We start from the raw sequence: 19930 nt of genomic DNA, 5'->3' as shown, positions 1-19930 counted from the left end.
ACCTCCACATCTGTTTTAAAATGTAAAACTGTTTGAGGAATTGGGAGGCCAGGGGTAGCTTGTAACCCTATGAAGTGCCAGCAATGCACACAGTTGGCTTTTTCTATACACTTGCAGGAACACTCCCCCTCCTCTAGAGTTTGATGCTGGAGAAGAAAGGGATTAAATGAACTGAATGAAATAAAGATGCTTCTAAATAAAGCTCCCTGCTTAAAAAAATATGAATTGTTTTCACCCAGGGTTGGTCTGTGGGATGATTCAGAATCATAACATTTTCTGTATATGATGCATAGCAAGTGTCCTTGGGGATCCATTCAAAGCTAACCTTGAGAACTGCCGTTAAAAGCAAATTTATTAAAAACCCAGCTATAGGCACAGAAATGCAGCAGCATCACATTTGTCTGGTTAAGAAGACACTGGCCCTTTCAGCACCCCCCAAATAACACATTTGCAGAACAGTTGCAAAACGTTTTCAATTTCCCATTTGTCTCCCGTTTGTCTCTTGAAATGATTCCTGGCCAGTCCCTTCCCCTGGTGGGCCACAGCTCCCTCCCGCCTCAACCTACCTGCCTCCTGGCTGGCCAGGACCACAGCAAAGCTGCCTCGCACTGCCCCAGCCTTCTTGCCGGCTCTCTGGGCTCCTGCAGCACCGCAGGGGAGTGTGTGTGCTCATCTTAAAGCCTGTTAGGTACAGGCTAACAGGTGAACCCAGGTGAGAGTGGCCCAGCAACAGCCCCGCAGCCGCCACCACTCCCTGCACACAGAGTGGTGTGAGGGGCAATTTTCTGACCCTCTTGTATATGATGCATAGCAAGTGTCCTTGGGGATCCATTCTCTGCCCAGGGACATTTGACCCCATATGTCCCTGTGGATGGTACGCCACGGGCTACATCACATGCCTTTAGATTATTCCCTAGGCACTGAGATGGCTAGAACAATTTGTGCAGAGAACATATTTGTTGGAGTGAGTCACTCAGCATGTCTGCACATTAGGGGGCACTACATCACTCCTAGTATTTAAAACTGTTATCTCCTTCAGCAGGATGTCCCTCTCTTTGTCTTAACCTGGGAGCTACCCTCTGACCCTCTTTTCTCTCTGTGTCTGCTCTTTCCCTGGATCTTCATGGAGCCACATATATCCAGCTGTCTCCTAACAAAACTATGCCTCATACTTCCGTACACATATTGCCAGATTAGATGGCCACTTGAGATAGGCAAAAGTATTCTTTAGTTTGTTTTCTATTCAACTGTAACTTGAATGTGAACAAAATTTATTTGAATAGGTATAAGTTTTACTTTTTTGTAATATTTCTTGGGAGAGTTTATGTACTACACTCAATACCACACTTCTGTGACTGGGCAAACTCTGCTATATCAACCGAACATTCCAATAGTATTAAATAATGGCCTTGCTCTTGAAGGCGTAACTGCCTCGGATCTCATACTGACCCTTTAGCTTGAGACACCAAAAACAGAAAGGATTTTTTTTGTATGTATAAGCATGTATACCTCCCTCCTCCTCCCCATGGAGGAGCTCAAGGCAGAGTTTCCAGTGCAACCATCCACCAAATCCACTTAACTTCAGCAAGGTTGCTGCTTCAGCTCCTCACCAGCTATACCTGGAAATGTTTTTCATCTTTATTACTGCCACCATGTTTTATATGGCATACCATCTAATAGATGTAGCTTGCGGTAAGCCATGAAGAGAAGCAAATTCAAATGTTCATAAATTATGGCATAAAAAGTGTTTTCAATTTTCTGCCATTGTTCCTCTGCTTTTATAACGAGAAAGTGGTGCCTAAAAGAGAAATGATGCATTTGTTGGTGACGTGTTTGAGTTAAGCTCTGAATTGAAGTGGGGAAAAAACCCTCTGTGAAATCCCACGCTGCCCATTTAGCTCTTTTGTTTGGTATCCATCCTGTAGGATGCAAGTAGTTGTACTTATCTCTTCAGCTTTGCCACAAACTGTTCTGCAGAATTCCCTGTGATTCACAGCATACATCCATTTCCAAATGCTCACACAAACGCTAAACACAGCCCTAAGCCATGCACCCTTGGCAACACTGGCTGTGTATGAGAATGATCGATCCCACACTTGGGCTTTCTTTAGATTTGTAAGTGATTTTGTTGTTTTTTTCTTTTGTCTACTTTTCCTGCTGCATAATGAAAAGAACAACAACTGTCCCAGCTACCATATGAAAGGGAACCTTTGTTTTAGCATAGCTGTAGTAATCTCTCGCTCCTTTCATTTTGTTTTTATTATAATCCCAAAACACAAAAGAATAAAGCATGCACATTTTTTGGACCAGCTCCAATAAGTATTTTACTTTTTTCTGTATGATTATAGTGTGTCCTCTGTATCACTGCCCTGTGAAAACAAACAGAACAGAAAGCCCATTTTAATTTAAACAAGATAGCAAATTTTGTACCTTGTGGAAAAATACAGCATCACTTAATCTTTTCAATATCAAAATGGCTGCTATTAATAATGAAGTGATGATTGCTAAGATCTGCAAGCATTTTTCAGTTGACTGGCACAAAAGCAGACAACATCATGGCAAAAATGGTGTACATTTCTAGAATCAACTGTATTCTTAAAGAGGTAAATATATTTTTTCAGGTGAAGGTGTAAAACAGGACGGGAATGATTTCAGTGATACATGTGGTGCAACAGGTCAGCTTTGCCCTGCAGACTCTATTCTACCCAACCCTCTCCTAAGGCTTCCCAGTTTCACCTGGAGGGGTTTCTCTCTAGGGTAGCTGTTGCCATCACCCAACCTTCATAGGAATTTCCCACTGGGAAGGGTCAGACCCCTCTCCCCAGCTTCCTTTCCAACTCTGAGACCTTGCCTCTGTGCAGTGGTGGAATTCAGCAAGTTCACACCACTTGGGAAGAACTGTTTGTTAAAATGGTGCTTGTAAACAAACAGTTGTTAAATTATTTGAATCCCACCACTGCCTCTGTTTCTCCTGCTTCTCCACTCTTGGGTACCACAGGAATGGTTTACTGCCTGGTGTGACCCTGGAGAAATAGTTGCTTGCCAACTGTCAGCCTTCCACCCTCCTGGTGCCCTCTTTTTAAAATAGAGTGTCCAAGTGGTACAGGTGGAGGTGGAGGTCTAAGTGGTACAGACAACCATGGTGGAGGTCTTAGTGGTACAGACAACTATTACCAGCACCCCAAGTTAAAAGGTATTTATTAAAAAGAAAATGCCCATAAGCATACTTTTAGCACAGCACCAGATTGAGCAAGGGGTTCGAAGGAAATTAGGGATAAATACAATTCCTCTGTGCCTTCCTCTATACATGCACTATCAGTTGTGAGCATAGGGTAGACTCTTAAGTTGTTACAGCTGTCTACAAATTCTCCATTATCTGGAATATGTCCTTCAGCTTCTTGGACAAGCAAATGGTCAAAATGGCTGACTTCTTGAGACTACCAGCAAGAGCTCTGTTTCTTTCAATGGTTCCAGCCAGAAGAGCGCTTCCTCCTTGCTCCCAAGAGTTTTATCAATTCCCTGCCCCCACCCCCTTGACCTGGTCATGTCAAGGAAGCTTTTTCTGTTACCTTCAGAAATCTTCTTCCTTTTAAGACCACCCAAACAGGTATACCTGCCTAGAGAAGGGTTTTGGGGGGGGGGGCTATCCCATTGCCTCTCACCATCCTCATTTGCATTTCTAAAAAGGTGAGCAGGCAAGCAATTGAAATTATTTCCCACTTCCTCCTCACCCGAGGGAAAAAATGGTTAAAATGTTCCCTTCAAAACTCAAGGGGGAAAGGCCATTTCTTCGCATAATTTATTGTAAATCTGCATGCAGCTAATGTTGAAACAGCCCTGTCAGAGAGTCATTCAAAATCTTCAGAACTGTTTTTCTCTAGACTACCAATTGGCTAATTTATTTAATGGCCACAAATTTAATCTCCCTTTATTTTCAAAGAATGCAGAGACCTATTTCCATTTATCTAAGAAAGCCCTGCTGAATCATTCCTGAGGTCCATATATTGTATTTCACACACTGGTCATATATTGTATTTCACACACTAGTCAAATGATGGGAAGCCCATAAATGACAATAACATTATATTAGTGCGCAGTGAATGTTATTCAGAGTTGCACTGCCTCTGGAAATTGACACTCCATTTAGTTGTCATTGCTAACATTCAGCCCATTGGTGGAAAAAGTTAGTCAGAATATTGGTCCTATCATTTTGCCATAAAAAGATAGTGGGTCAATTTCCATCAAAAATCATTTATGTGGAAAAAAAGTTAATTTCTTCTTGACCATTTTATAATTAGGTCCTCACAAGGCTTCTAACTCCAACTCAAGAAATTCCTTGAGATTTGGGAACAGTATCTGGGGACGCTGGCATCCAGGAAGAGGAGGAAATGCAGCAGGAATGAAATTCCATAGACGTCACCCAACAAGTAGATCAGCTGTAATTCTTAGAGAACTCTAGCCCCTACCTAGAGGTTGATAATCCTAGTCCCCCAATTGATGTGTTTTAATACTAAAGAACATTTCAGAATATGTTATGATGAATCCCCTAATGTGATCTGAAACTTTGACCCAACTTTAAACTTCTTTAACATCAGCCATCAGAGCTGGCTGTGTCTTCTTGTGTACCAACTCCATAAAACCAGTGAGCAGGACGAGGTTTCAGCTGAGGTCCGAACTCCTAGAATCCAGCTGCAGTATGGGACCTGCTGCCTGGGATCAAAGTCTGACTATACAGTCCAGAGAAAATACAGCCCAAACCACTCAAGATATTTTACAACTCTATACTGGTATTTATGAATAGAAAATTCTTGTCTTGTCACTTGGCTAATTGCTTTGATTGATGTACTTCTGCTTGAAACCAGACTGTTAATTACTCAGAATTGTTCATAATGAATTTCAAGAACTCTGAAGACAATTTAATTATACAGCCCATGAGGTACAATCAATAACTAGCAAACCACTCACAAAATGGTGGCCATGGTACATAAAATCTGAGTCTTGAAGTTGAACCTGGTGTTTTCATAATTAACTATTATTAACATTCCATCTTCCTAGTTCTGATCTTCATGGTACATTGTAATAAACCACAACAAACAAAAAAGAACGATCTTGTTAGTTGATAGTTGCTTCCCAGATATTTTTACTACTGTGCTTTTTCATGCCTGGAATTCAACAACTGGCAATTTTCATTTAGATTTGTAATGACTTCTATAATCGAAGTCAGGAATGAATTGAGGAATTTAGAGCTGGTGAAGTCATTACATATGCTATGGGTTTTTGCATTTTTCACCATAAGTTTAACTGTTTATTTATTTATTTATTTGTTTGTTTGTTATATTTATATACCGCCCTCCCCGAAGGCTCAGTGTTGAGGCCATCTGTGTTGAGGCCATCATGAAATGAGCAATGGGATGGTGGAGGTGGCACTTACAATGTGACGGATCACTAATGCAGACAAGGAGAGAACACTAGAGGCATCGAGGGATTCTGCTGGCAGATTTGATCTCCCTGGGCACTTGCTTAGTGGAGGGGTGGATCCACTGGTTGACGACCACTGCAGCCCTCCACAGCAGTCAAACGTGGCACAGACCCCTGGAGGTGTGACCATGAATGGAGCCAGTGCTAGTCAGCTTCCACCTGGCTGTTGTCTCTGCTATGCCAGCACTCGGGGCTTTGGATTTTTCAGTGGCGTAAGCCCATTATGCCAAATGGGGCTTTCTGGCAGCAGAGAGCATGGCGTAAACAGCCCACAGGGACATATGCGGTCAAATGTCCCTGGGTGGTGCCCATTTAGTCACGTGGGGGGCAGAAAATTGCTTTCTTCCCCCCACACTCCAAGCCACCAGCCAGCGCTGGCGGGCAAAGGCCGTTGCAAAGACTGAATGGGACCCCGGGGAAGCTGGACCTTGCAGGCTTTCCTTCCTGCCTTGCTGCTTCCTCCGCACTCTGAAGCCACTGCTGCCACCACTGCAGGTGGTCCACTGCAGGAAGTTTCGGGCTCCCCACCTGCCTGTCTGCCTGCCTGCCTGCTGGGCTGCTGTTGCTGCTGCACCTCAGTGCTGGAGCTGCCTGGCACAGGGAGCCCAAAGCAGGCGCACTCTGCTTGGGCACTGCATCTCTGTTCGGGTCAGCTGGGCAGGCAGCAACACGAGGAGACCAGGTGGGCTGCCCCGGTAGTGGCTGGAGCACAAGCCATCCCACACCCCTCCCCTCCCTCTGACACTCCCTCTACCCTGTGGACTGGCTGGCCAACTGGCCCTTGCCTTACCTGGCCTGGGTGTGCTGGTCTGCTGTGCCTGGGAACCTCGGGGCAGCTGAGCCTGGGGAACGAGGTGGCCTCTGTCTGCTCCACTGCCACCACTGGGGCCAAGGCCATGGGCAGCCCGAGCAGACACCCCCCCCCATAAGAAGGTGGGGGAGGACAGCTGCACATGGAGGGGTTGGAAAACTCAGTTTATGCCCCAGGCTCCTTTTTCTGGTGATACGCCACTGGCGGAGAGGGTTTTTAAAGTTTTTTTGCCTCCCCATGCTGCCAGAAAGCCCCCTTCAGGTGGAGTTGTTCATTTTCTGCTCTACTTTATCCTCCATCTTTCTTTTCCCCCCACTCTGCTTTTTCTTTCAGTATACCGGGTCCTAGTCCACCCAACAACTGATTATGTTCTTCATAATGGGACACATTTCTAAACATCAACAATGAAATCACCTGCAAAACAGCTGTTAAAACACAACTTATGATAGATTAATTTTCATAGATGAAATAAACAGAAGTCTTGAGGTGCCTTACAAAGACGGGACAAAAAAAAAATCAATACATCATGAGATTTCATGAACTAGAGCCCACTTCTAATAGATGATGCAGCCAGGAGTGAAAAATTTGGTAGAGGGGGGCTTCCGAGCTCCATGATTAATGTAATATTAGAATCGCTTTTTACTTTGTGGAATTCAGAATTTTCTTTGTTCACTCTTCTCTGGTTTCATGTTGTTTTTTTAATTAATTTTTTAAAATTAAATGTATATGTATAAAATTAAATGTATATTCTTCCCAACCATTGCTGGACTTATTTTAAGTCTTGATTTCTTGTTGTGCATCTATTAGTCTTGTGTAGATGTTCACTCTATTTTTTCTCCTGTCCCTTTTCCTTCTAAATTAGCTCCTGACTGCCTTTTTCTTTTCTTTTTGTTTGCCTTGTACAACTTGAATACTTAGAAGAATATTTTAAAAATTGCTCCCCCCTCCATTGGCCATTGTTTTGTAAAAGGCTTCTTGTAATCTTCAAAAAAAGTATTTGTTACCTGCAAAAGAAAATTTTGTTATTTTTGGTAAGACTAGGGATTCGCAGTTTAAAGAAACGCACACTGAAATTTAAAATAACATGTTTTTTTTAATTTTAGGAATAAAGAGAGAATTTAGTTTGAATTAAAATGGTAAAAGAACATTTATTTGTATTGTTAAAGATACATCTTACCGTGACATGCCTCTGAAGATACCAGCCTTAGATGTGGGTGAAACATGAGGAGCAAAAACTACCAAAAAGGCCAGAAAATTCACAACAACAAAATGTATTTGACAGTCTTATTTTATTTTATGCTGAAAGGATACTAGATTGTACCGGAACTAGGCTAACATGGACCAGTCATCCAAATTCACTGCATGACTGAAATTACATCGGAATTACAGCAACAAAGTATCCAAATGATAAATCATTTCACTTGTTTGCTATCCAAATGAACTCCATTGTGTTGTTTTGAGTTGGTTGGATCCAAACTTATACAAACTAAAGGAATTCTCAGAAAAGGATTTTTCCCTTTCTCCAACAGTACTGAGAAGCTCCCTGAGAAGTCACCACTGGGGATGGGTGTGGATACCCCTCCTCAGCAACATGGTTCCCAGCATGATGCCTGTATTATATGCAACTGTTATTTGTCATCTACAGCCGAGTGGCAGATATTTTCTTGCAGAGCAATCAGACTAGGTATGCTTCTGATGAAGGTGGAGTTAGTTAGTGGATGCCTGACTGATGTTTCGTACGCTGCCCACTAAGTGCTTTTAGAAAGTGGGTAGGGCCAGGTAGGGCTCTTGTCAAGCATAACTTCTGATTGGCCACTGGAGATCCAATTGGCTGTGCAGATTAAAATAATGTTGTTTTAGGGACAGTTGCCACAACAGTGTAAGTTTTATTCTCTCTCACTGCTCTCCCCCCAGTGTATTTTTCAAAAGTATTCCTTCTTCTGTGTGTATGTGACTCTCAGTGGCATAGCGCCCACAGGGAGGGGTGTGTGCGCAACACCTCGGGTGGAGCTGCGGCGGAGGCATGGGCGGGTCATGGAGGGGGCGTGACTGGGACTTTCCGGGGTGTTCTTGGGTGGGGGCAGGCAATGCCATGGCAGGGGTGCAGGGGGCGCACGTGCCCCGGGCGCAATTTCCCCTTATTTTGTCTCTGGTGACTCTACCTCATGTGGTAGCCATTTTATGATTGGTGCCCCCTACATGTTCTTGCAAATTCCCCACCATACCTCTGTGCCTGTTAGCCACATAATTGGGCTATAGTTTTTCTGAGTAAAGGCATGTCAGATGGAGGCGGGGCTGGAGCAGGGAAAGTTGAAGACTGAAGGCAAGATAAAAGTAGATAGGGTGGTGAGTGAAGAAGTGAGAAGGAAACCATAAAAGGGAAGAGGGTACGGGGGCTTTCTGGGAAGAAGTAGAGGAAATAGCGGGGGAAAGAAAAATGAAATACTCCTCTTAAGTCACTGCAAGACTACTTGTTTGCCCTATTTTTTTTAAAGTTTCAGTATGAACATTGAAGTAAACCATGATAAAAGAGACACACATAGATAAGTGCTCAAGTCTGTTAAAACCTCAGGTTTTATTCCTGATACCATTTTCACATGCTAGGATGTTTGTACCACTTCTTTTTTCATCTTCATAATAAGAACATCATGACCCAGAAAAGATTCTGAAGCTTTCTTAATATGAACAAATATTCTCCCTCTTTTCTCTTCAGTGCTGTGAATGCTTGTTTCCTGTCCTGGGAGCTCTATTCATCCTAATCTACAAATCTCCAACCTGACAGACTAGTTTTAGATATGTCAACCAGTAGCCATTTTAATGGTACACAGTGTGTCTTTGGATGCCTTACTCCAGTCTAGGAGCACATTAAGAATTTATTTGAACCATTTAGACACAAAACTACTGAGAGCTTCTGAGCATTTTGTTATAAGCCATATTCTTTCTGGTACAAATGTGATGCAGTATGAGATTTCAGGGAAGTGGGACAAGCAACGAACCACAGTTGAAGAAATTGGGGCTTACACACATTGCGAGTCAGAAAATGAGAAAGTTCCCAGACATTTCTAGTCAGGCTTGCTTTTACATATGGGCCTAATTTAAGTTTTATAGTTTTATTGTATAAGACCTAAGAACAGGTAGTCTGAAAAAAAAAAGGTTGAGCTTGTCACCTGCCTCTTTTTTCAAGAAACTCTTATTTGATTTCTAAAAAATTATTTCAGAAGTACTTATGGCAAATAAGTGACGGTAACTGCAAAAGGCATGTTTTCCACTCTTTAAAGTGGTGATCTTGTTCTGGGAGCTCATGAACACGGAGGCCTTTTCTTCTTGGTTTCTCTGTGCAACTACAACTCATGTTAATAGGAGCTCAGTTCTGCAGCAAGTGAGAGATACAGCTGCAAGGGCATTCTGATATATGCTTTGCAAGCACTTTTGAACTAAGATTGCTCAGCTATTTTGCTGGGATCACTTGCTGAGAATGATAACAGGTCTCTAGAGCATCTGATTAGTCACTGAGGGACAATATACAGGTTGCCACCTTCAGCTGTATCTTGGAACAATGATCTTAGGTGTGTGTGTGTGTTCGTGTGTGTGAATAATTCCAAAAGAAGAAATAAGACAACTGAAAGCAAATGCACCACTGAAGCACTGTGAGTAGAACTGAGAGTTGGGCAATGAGACTTTGGGAACAATTTTTCCTTGAACTTGTGGGGTGCTGTTTCTTTGAGTGACAAACTGGCAGTTTTAAAGCATGGGTATATGAGTGTCAAAGTATTTGCCTTTTGTATATCCAGATATAAATTTGGAGATCTCAGGTAGTAATGGTTTGAACCACTATGAACAGCAGAAAGAAAACAAGCTATAGCATTTACATCCCCCTGGAAGTTGGCAACACTATTTCCTACGCATTCTAGCCAGTTTGGTCTCCCTGTCTGGGCTAGGAATCAGGATGCAGTAGAGAAGAAAAACTGGTGGAATAATTTCCAACCACAGCAGATTCTGAAGCACATTGATTAAACCAATAAGCTAAAGGAAACTGTAGGCAAAACTGTAGGCAATTCTTGTCCCTAAACCAGCCTTTAAGAAAGCATTGCTATTTGCTGGGCTTTGATAGGTCATTTCCCCACTTACCTGCTGCTGCGCGCTACTCTCCCCAAGTAGCGCGGGGTCCCCTGGCACTCCCCACTACAGGGGCGGTAACAAAGCAGCTGCCCCAACGCTGCCGCTGTCGCGCCCCCTCAGCGCATGTCATTCCTGGCGCTCCTCGAAACGGCACCTTTTGATGACCCCGCGCAGAGCGCGGGGTTGTGGGGAAGCCCGGGAGCGTGCCAGAAATGACGCTCGCTGGGAGTAGCGCACAGCAACCTTTGGTTGAGGTAAGTGGGGAAACGACCATAGTGACCTTTTTTTCTGACAAAAATGTTTAAACTTGGCAGTGAGATGCTGTAATGGGAGAAAGTAGTATCATCTTTTTATTTCTGTTGTGTAAGAGGCTGTTCAAATTGTGGCAGCAAAAGAAATGGTGTCAGTCTTGAGACTGACTTGGGTTGTTTTCTTGCAATACGTAATGAAGGAATATGTGGAATAGCGATGTGTGCAAATGTCCACATGCAGTGACAGTGACAGTGATGGGAGACATCCATTTTAATAAGTTGACCATCATTAATTATATAGTAAAAGTGCTTTATAAGAAAACAGCTGATGCCTTCGCAAAACCTCCTGTGATGATTTTGATTAGTTCCAAAAAACCTGCCATTTTTGTCTCTAGCTGCAGAAATGCAGAAAACTTTAAAGACTAATTATGGTCCATGATTATATTATAGACAAAGCAGCCTACTCCAATAGGGATGATTGGCACGGCTCAAATACGGACATTAACTACATGGAAGGACCCAGGAGACAGGGAATATGCTTGGAATGCAGATGTCATCTGTGAATAATCCGTGGAAAGAACTGGATCTGGCCCATGTGGAATCAGCCATAGAGCTGGCGATCTCCATGTGGTCAATGGTGATTGCCCACTTTTACAACTGATCTGTTTGGGAGATGGACTCTGTGGCATTATACAGCACTGCAGTCCATCCCTCCCCAAATTCCACCCTCCTTACCCTCCAATTATTTCCCAACTGAAGCTGGCAACTGTACTCCTAAGGCTGAAGCTCTATGACAGGGGTAGGGAACCTGCGGCTCTCCAGATGTTCAGGAACTACAATTCCCATCAGCCTCTGTCAGCATGGCCAATTGGCCATGCTGGTAGGGGCTGATGGGAATTGTAGTTCCTGAACATCTGGAGAGCCGCAGGTTCCCTACCCCTGCTCTATGACATGTAATATGCATGCTTGAGGAAAGTGCACAAGCTCACAGCTTGCTTCTGTAAAGAGACTACATTAAACTGGTCCTCAAATGTTAGTATGATTGCAGTTTTTGGAATGTTACCATCTAATTCATGCTATAGCTGTATAACTCAGTTTAATTCCCTCTCCCGTCCTTTAAAAAAACCCAGTAATGGCTATGTCCACCTTTGCTTTCGGAAGCAGAACAGTCGCTTAAATGTGCTCCGCAGTTCTGGACTTCGAAATGCGTAAATCATTGGGTCAATAACAGCATTACACATGATCAATATGCCATTCACATGGAAAATGGACTGGTAGCAAACACAGTAAGGGTTGTGTGGGCAGAATGTCATGAGGAGCATGTGAAGGACAAAGGGAGCCCAGCAGCAGAGGAAGACACCAAGTAATATGGTTAAAGTGATAGCTCCTTTCATGTTAGCTCTCTGGTGAACCATGCTTGTAGGAAGCAAAGCAATCTTTCTGGCATGAGAGTGTGCCAGCAGGAACATATGGATGTAAAGACAGAGGATAAACATGAGCATAAAGCAAAACAGAATGCTGAAAGAAAGAATTGTGGCTGTTTCATGGGAAAAAATGACCATCGCTATACCACTCCCTGCACAGAATGCCCAAATTACTACCAGGATAATTAAAGCCCGCTGCAGCGTCATGATTTTATGGTACCGCAGTGCATAAAAGATGGTTATATACCGATCGGCTGCAATGGCGGACAGGCTGAAAATTGATCCTAGTAATGACAATATAAACATGAAATCGATAATGTCATCTACCATCTTCTCAAAGTCCTCTCGACATATTAGGTATCTCTTTTTGCAGAGAATGATGAAGATGTTTTCCAGAGTCTTGTACAAGCTTCCCAACATGTCTGAGACAGCTAAACTGCAAATGAAAACATACATGGGTGAATGGAGATTCTTCTTCTTCCATACTGCTATCAGTACAAGCAGGTTTTCTACTATTCCAAGAAGGGCAATGGTGAAGAAGACTTCTTCTGGCATGATAATCTGTGTACAGTCTGTGATGTTTACTGGGAGCTCACTGATGTTTTCAGCAGGATGAATGTTCTTCTGGCCCACCAGCCTTATTATTTCAGAAGCTCTGTCAGTTCTCATCTTTTCAACCTTTTCGGGGGGGAAAAGTATTATAGTTACTTCCTGACGCTTGTTTATAGAAAAAACCTTGTAAAATTAAAATTGTGAAATCCTTGTGAGTATTCCTGGAAGAAGTGTTCATGGCTGACTGGTAAATAATGATAAAGTAAAGTATATAAAAAAAACATGACTGCCTGGATAGGTTTCCTCTGGAGGAGAGAGCTCTGGTATCTAAAAGCATTTTTGTTATATTTGCTTTATTTGCAAATACTTTCCACATACTTGATTTAATTCTGATTTTCTTGGCAATTAACCCACAAGCATTGGAATCAGTTTGGCCATGGTTCTTCTGCATGTCTACCCTCGCTCTGCATTTTCACAGTTGTGGAGTTGGTTGGAGTGGATGCAGGTGGGAATGGGTGGGAGAAAGATATCTGACAGAAACATTGCACACAAGGGAATAGGCAACTCAAAATCAGCTCCCATGAAAAGTTTTGGGTAAAAGTGGTCTCAAAAGAACCAGAAAAAACCCTAGAAAAAAATGCAAAAACTAAAGACATAAAAATGTTCGCTAAAATGAGGGGATAAACTCTTATCTCTCAATGGTTATTGTCTTTCTGATATCACTGGTCAATAGGTTAAGGGCCACAGAATGGTAGTTAATATTAATATTAAGTGCAATAACAAGCACATTTCACAATTTAATCCCTCTTTTACTCATCCTCAGTTTACAGTAGAAAATGCCTGTGTACACATATTAGCATCATGGGTTGAACACAGAGTTTAGTTTCTGTTACTGAATAGCACTTCTGTCAACTGAATAGAATTTTTCTGCCTTTCTTTTCCTGCTGAAGCCTGGTGAGCTCCCCAAAATGTTCCCCTGTCCACCAGAAGTATTAAGGCAGATCAGTGGGCTGTAGCACCAGAAGTGAGGAAGAAAAATTATCTTCCACTTGCAGAAGTGGCTTCCTATTAACATATAATTTAGTCTGAATGCAACCTATTATCATAAGACTTAGCATTCCATTAGCTGCCAGGGAAACAATGCTTTATTTACTGATTAATTACATTTCAATCCTGCTTGTCAGATCAAAAATTCCTCCTGAAGCTACTAAGGAGCAATTATGACCCAATCCGGGGGGTGGGGAGGGGAAAGCAAAGGGAGTTGTAGAGGTCGAGGGGCCTACACTGGTGGTGCTTACCCCAGTGAAGAGGAAAATTCACCAGCGGGAAGTCACCGTGGCCCTCCATGATGGCCTGCAGAGCACCACGTCCACACTCCTGTGCTGGCTCTGTTGGTGTAGTGGAGGCATTCCAACAGTATGGCTGAAGGTGGAGCTGCTGCCACCTCCCAGAATGCTGATGCTTTTGAGCCCAATGGAGGACTTTTCAGTAACAGGGAGGTTTGTTTTTTGCCTCCTGGTGCTGCCGAAAAGCCTGCTGGAAGCGCTGCAGTGGCGCTATTCCTGGCTGCCCCCTGGCTCTGGATTGCTTTGCCCAACTAGAACCAAGATGGTGGTTTCAGGTGCCTTACAGAAATGAAAATAAAACTTGCAATCTAAATCTTGAGATGCACAGCGAATGGGAGTGGAGAGAAAAGGTCACAGAGGGGGAGATCAGTTTCAAATGTCAGGATAAAATGGCAAATTGTTGACAACCTTTATATCCAGTTGGGCCAAAATGATCTTTCCTTGATAGCATAGCTGTAGAGGTGCAACTACTTAGCAGCCCTTGGCTGTCTGGCCCACAGCAGGGAGCAGTCCTTCCTTTCCACTCACATCTGCTTTCACTTGATATCAGACAGTAATTTCTGGCAGGGAAAGAGGAAGCAAGTTTTTTGCTGCTGCTTATTCGTTGTTCTTAACTTGTCAACTTATTCATAACTTGTCATGTTGTTGTTTTTTTTGGGGGGGGGCAGGGAGGGATGCAACTTTCTCTGAACAATAATATAAATGAAACACATTAAGCATTTTAAATCTGGATTTTAAATCTCAGTCTGATCCTAAAATCATGAGTAGTGTGAAGCTATGTATGTTTACTCAAAAGTAAGGTGTATGGAGTTTGATAGGAACTGTGAATTAGTTGGAAGAGGTTGGATGCATATATGTCTGTTTTGCAGTTCTTACAAGGCTGATGATATTATTAGAATCAAATTAGAAATATATTAGAGCTGCTACAAAGACTAATAAAGTACTTGCTGCCACAAAACTATCACAGTCCCTTGTTTATATGTGCTGAATATTAAATTTGCAAATATTGATGCAAGCAATTTAGGGATGCCATCTGGCTCATCTTTTTAAAAATCTTGCCTCGGGGGCCTGCTGCTTATTGCATGTAAATGGGCAACAAAGGCTGATAGTTAGTTTTAGTAAATAAAAGTAGCGTTGTGGGTGTGGGGGAGGAGGTCTACTTTTCATGGTGAAATAGTGGGGAGGAGGCAATGCTTAACTTACTTGCTGTCCAGCTGGAGTCTATAGGGATTGTTCATGACCTTGCAGGGGAAAAGCTTGGAAGGGAGTGCTGGTAGAAGGACTGAAGTTAAAATAGGAAATGGGTTAAGCATTCCTTCTCCATACCACTTTTCCATGCAAAAAGACTCCATTCCAAAACAACTAAATGGGAATGGTTTCAAGGTTTATGCCATGGACTTGTGGTGAAGATAAACTAGACTCAGTCTATGCACTGCTTGGATGGAAGACTGTCTAGGAATAACATGTGCACTTAAATTGTGTGGAACAAAGGGGAGATATACATTTATTTAATAAATCATATATGTAATTCAGAAATCTATACAATGGAACAACGTAGAAAAAGGAGAGGTACTTTGACAAACATGGAGGAATCTGTACTTATGTAGACCCTACAACTCAAACAACAAAAGTACCATATGAGGTTTCTTGATTCATTGTGAGTTTCAGGGGCAACTTGGCCAGAGATGACCTGGGGAACATAACTTGCTACTCCAAGCTTTCCTCTCAGTTCACACATTGAAGAAGGGAGCTGGCCTTATCAGCTCTCCCATGTAATGGGAGAAAAAGATAGATGGAGGTGGGGCCCAGCTGGGTTCTTTCTCTTCACAGATCCCCCACCTACAAAACAGTCTTGCTGGATCAGACTAACAGAATAACAAGTCCAGAGTTCTGAGAGCTCACAAGTAGGACAAGAAGGTAAAGGGAGGCTTTCCTTAGTTGCCACCCCGCCCCGCAACTGATACATAGTGATCAGAACCATACCATGTCTTAACATAGAACTTTCATTTACATATAATCAGTGGGATCTGGCAGATCCAGTCTCAAAATCAATTTATACAAAAGATCAATGTCTTTTTCATTACAGATATTCAGCTGGTTGGAGTAGTCCACAGGCAGGTTTATTTTATTGTGTGACTCACAGGAGTGAGACACAAGAGGATACAGATGTTGCCATCAAATCTGCTTGCTCAAAACAGGACTTATAAGAGCATTTACCTTCATGTCCTAGATTAGAAGATGAAACAGCTACCAATACTAAATGCATGTGTGGCTGGTGGATTAAACTGGAACACGAGGCTGTAGATTGCTCAAACACAGAGCTATCACTCCTCCTCAAGATTTGGTGTATTGTTCAAAAATCCAGTTGGCAAGGCAGACAGTGAGTGACTCAATTATAGAAGACAGCCACTCTCTCCCTGCCTCCTCATTCTATCTTGTATAAATCAGGTCTCTGCTTATGGTCTCTTCAATAACAAGAACCTGGTGAGACTGCCAAATATTTTCAATGGAGTGAATTCACCCCCATTTTTCTCAATGAGATTCTGACATTTAGGCGTACATTTGCTGTGTTATTCCAGAACTCATGAGAAAAGTAAACAAATGGGTTGCTTTCCCATAAGAGGGCTGGATCTACACTTACTTTGAAAGGGGGGGGAGTACAAAATGTATATATGTATATGTGTATAATCAATACACACAATCAACATTTATTTTAAATGATAGAATAAATTGCATTAACCTCTATGAACTGTTAATGAATGATTACACTTTTACATTATTTTATGTTTCTATAATGTTTGAATATTCCCTCATTCCCTCTGCACATATAACAACTCAATCTAAGAAGAAAAATGTTCAGCCTAGCCTTTTCTCAGATTTTTTTAAAAAATATAGCACACATAATTTTGACATGGGAAACACCAAACACACTTCATGCTGCTTTTCAACCTGATAAAGTACAGGCTAAGCAAAGTTTTATCTCATAGGCTGTTTCTGCATGGCCACAGTAGGGGTTGGGTCAGCGTACATGACGCCGACCCAACCCCTCCGGGACCATTCGCACGAATATTCAACCAGGAAGACGGTGCCGCGGAGTGCCGTCGCCCGGTTGGCCTGCTGTTTCTGTGGCCGTCCGGTGCGTCGCCGAGGTCTGGGGATACGCCCCCCCTGCCCTGCGCGACTGCTCCGGCGTCGCAGGGCAGGGGTGTGTGTCCCCAGGCCTCGGCGATGCGCTGGACGGCCACAGAAACAGTAGGTGAATAGTGAAAAGGGGGAGGGAGGGCGCCTTGGAGCCGCTGCCATTTTCTGAAAACCTCACTGGGGAAGCGAGGTCGGAAAACGGCAGCTTTGCGCCGCTCGCAAGGTGCAAGGGCGGCGCGGTTGCGTAGCAGCTGTGCCCCCCATGCGAACAGCTCCCTGGGGACAGTGTTTTTGCTGTCCCCAGGACGCTGTTTCCGACCCGTGCGGAAAGGGCCGTAGTTATTCTGCTAGAAGCTAAAATAACTAAATTGAAGCTACTATACATTAGTCACTGGAAAGGACTCTTTGGGGATGACAATAAAGCTAGGAAACAGTGGAGACAGTAGGCAAAGAGGAAGACCCACCTTTAGATGGATTGACTCAGTAATGGAAGCAACGGCCCCCAGTTTGCATGACTTAGTAAGGGTAGGCCGAAAGGGGATTTTTACACTGGACCAATTGATAGACTATGATGATGTGTTTTTGTCATTGTCTTAGCTAATATTTAAGCATGACTTGTCAACTTTTTTGGAATGGCAGTATTTGTAATTGTAACATCTGTTGGTATCTAAATATGGCACTATGGCATCAAGTGTCTCAGAATCCCTTTGTCCCTGAAACTGGAATTGAATTGATGCAAAAAACAAAACCTACAATATTTGTTTATCAATATTTGAATGGATGCCATGTAGACAGCAATTGTGTATTGACAACAACTGTGTATAGACAACAATTTTAATTTCTGTAATATTTTATAGAAATATATGTGTAGATCAATGACCACTGTTGTTATACTTCTGTTTCTATTTTGTATATATTTGTCCTCTTTTTACTTAATTTTTTTCTTGGATTTTGTGTTTTTTCATCTTTTTATTTTTCTGGTTTTTTAATAAAATTGAGATTTTATTATGCATGATTTAGTTTGTAAACCATCAAGGGGCCATTGTGAGGGCAGAAGACGAGGATATAAGTTATATTAATAGATAAACAACTGGGAAATAAGGGTAACCTTATTTGAAAACAGTTACTTTAACACTCCTCTGTATGAACGGTGTAAGAGTTAAAGAGAGTCAAGGTCATCATACATTGGTTTTATTGGAATAATTGTTTAGATCAACGTGTCTAGGCAAAAGATGGGAAAGACAGCTTAACATATGAGAACAAAGGACTAATTAACTCTGCTATTGAATATCCTAGAATACAAAGACATTCACAGCAGTATGAATGTAAGGACTAGTATATTAAAAGTCCTGGAGGCTGTCTGCAAATCACAAAATTGTCACTGAATTATGTCACCAATATATGTATGTACATTTATTAAAACAAACACTTTATCTGAAATTCAAAGTGACTCACAATAAATAAACAACAAGCACTTTCACATTATTTAAATAAAGCTAGAGTATAAAACTAGAAGCAAAAGCTAATAAAACTAGGGCTTGTTCTATAAAGCATAATATTAGTAGTCATGGCAACTGGATGGCATCATCAGGTATATGACAGTGCAGTCCCATGCAGAGTCACTTTAGCACAGGGTTTATTCCAAAGTAACTTTGCATAGGATTGCACTGGTGGTTTCCTTGTTTGTCCAGAGCAAACCTTGACAATCGTTCTTCATGCTGTTGCTGTACTGCTTTTCTAGAGGCTGCTGCATATATTCAGGTTCAAATACTTGATTTTGAAAAAAATTTGGCCTGAAAAAACACAATGGAAAGGTGGCAAGAAATTGGCAGAGCAATGGTTGACAAATGATACTGTATGTACAGTTGGAGAAAAACTGATGCCGCTAAGAAATCAAGCAGGAGCAAAAACTCCACATGGAAATATCTCATGTAGCTCAGATATAATGGAATTCTCCAGAAATGGTAGCCGCTCTAATGTCATAAACACATGTGTACTGCCTTATACTGAGTCAGACCACTGGTGAAGGTCATTATTGCCTCTCCTGACTAGAAGCAGCTATCCAAGGTCTCAAATAGCAGTATTCCACCTCACCTGCTTCCTGTTCCTTGTAACTGAAGACTAAACCTTTGGTCTTCAGCATGCAAAGCAGATACTTTGCCACAGAGCCACAGGCCTAGCTAGTGTCTGACAAGAACATACTTTACCCTCTCTCTCTCCAACACAAACACAATGTTTAAATAAATATGTAGTGATGGAGGATGAGAGTGGGAAAAATGGTTTTCCATTTCTGTTTTCTTCCAGCCACTGGAGGGACCACAGACCACAAAAGTAATTGGGATTTTCCCCCTCAGTTGCTTGCCAACCTTACTGCTTAGTTCCTTTAAATTCTTAGAGGTGAAAACAGAGGTAAAAGTTGGCAATGTACTTTCATTAAGACAGGTACTCAATCTTGCAAAAAGAGATTTGAAACCAAGGGACCTTATAAAAAGAGATTTGAAACCAAGGGGCCTCTTTGTGGTCAGTGACAATTTGGACAAATGGATTTGCAGACCTTTTTATAGCATTTTGGCGTAGTTCTTACTGAAGCATGTGGACTGCAGTGGATCAGTCTGCAGAAGGCAGCGCACAAAGTTGAATCCTCCCCTATACAAAAGCCCTTTCACAAAGGATAGCAGGGAGAAGGGCCTAGACATCTTCTAGGTTGCTTGATTTTTATTTTTGTGGTGGTTGAGCAATTATCAGATATGCCCTACCTGTCTGAAAATGAACAAAATTTAATAAAAACTAGATCACTGATTAAGCTAA

The 19930-nt window shown here is 42.3% G+C and overlaps 1 protein-coding gene across 1 annotated transcript; it reads right to left on the bottom strand.

Moving 5' to 3' along the window:
* Positions 1–11795: 11795 nt before the first annotated feature.
* MC2R (melanocortin 2 receptor) lies at positions 11796–12752 on the bottom strand. The gene has a single exon (XM_048508531.1). The coding sequence runs from the start codon at positions 12750–12752 to the stop codon at positions 11796–11798; it is 957 nt and encodes a 318-aa protein (XP_048364488.1).
* Positions 12753–19930: the final 7178 nt, after the last annotated feature.

This window comes from Sphaerodactylus townsendi, linkage group LG09 (genome assembly GCF_021028975.2).
Source record: "Sphaerodactylus townsendi isolate TG3544 linkage group LG09, MPM_Stown_v2.3, whole genome shotgun sequence".
NCBI lineage: Eukaryota > Metazoa > Chordata > Lepidosauria > Squamata > Sphaerodactylidae > Sphaerodactylus > Sphaerodactylus townsendi.
The sequence above is the reverse complement of the archived record's forward strand: the minus strand, read 5'-3'. Positions and strand labels throughout refer to the sequence as shown.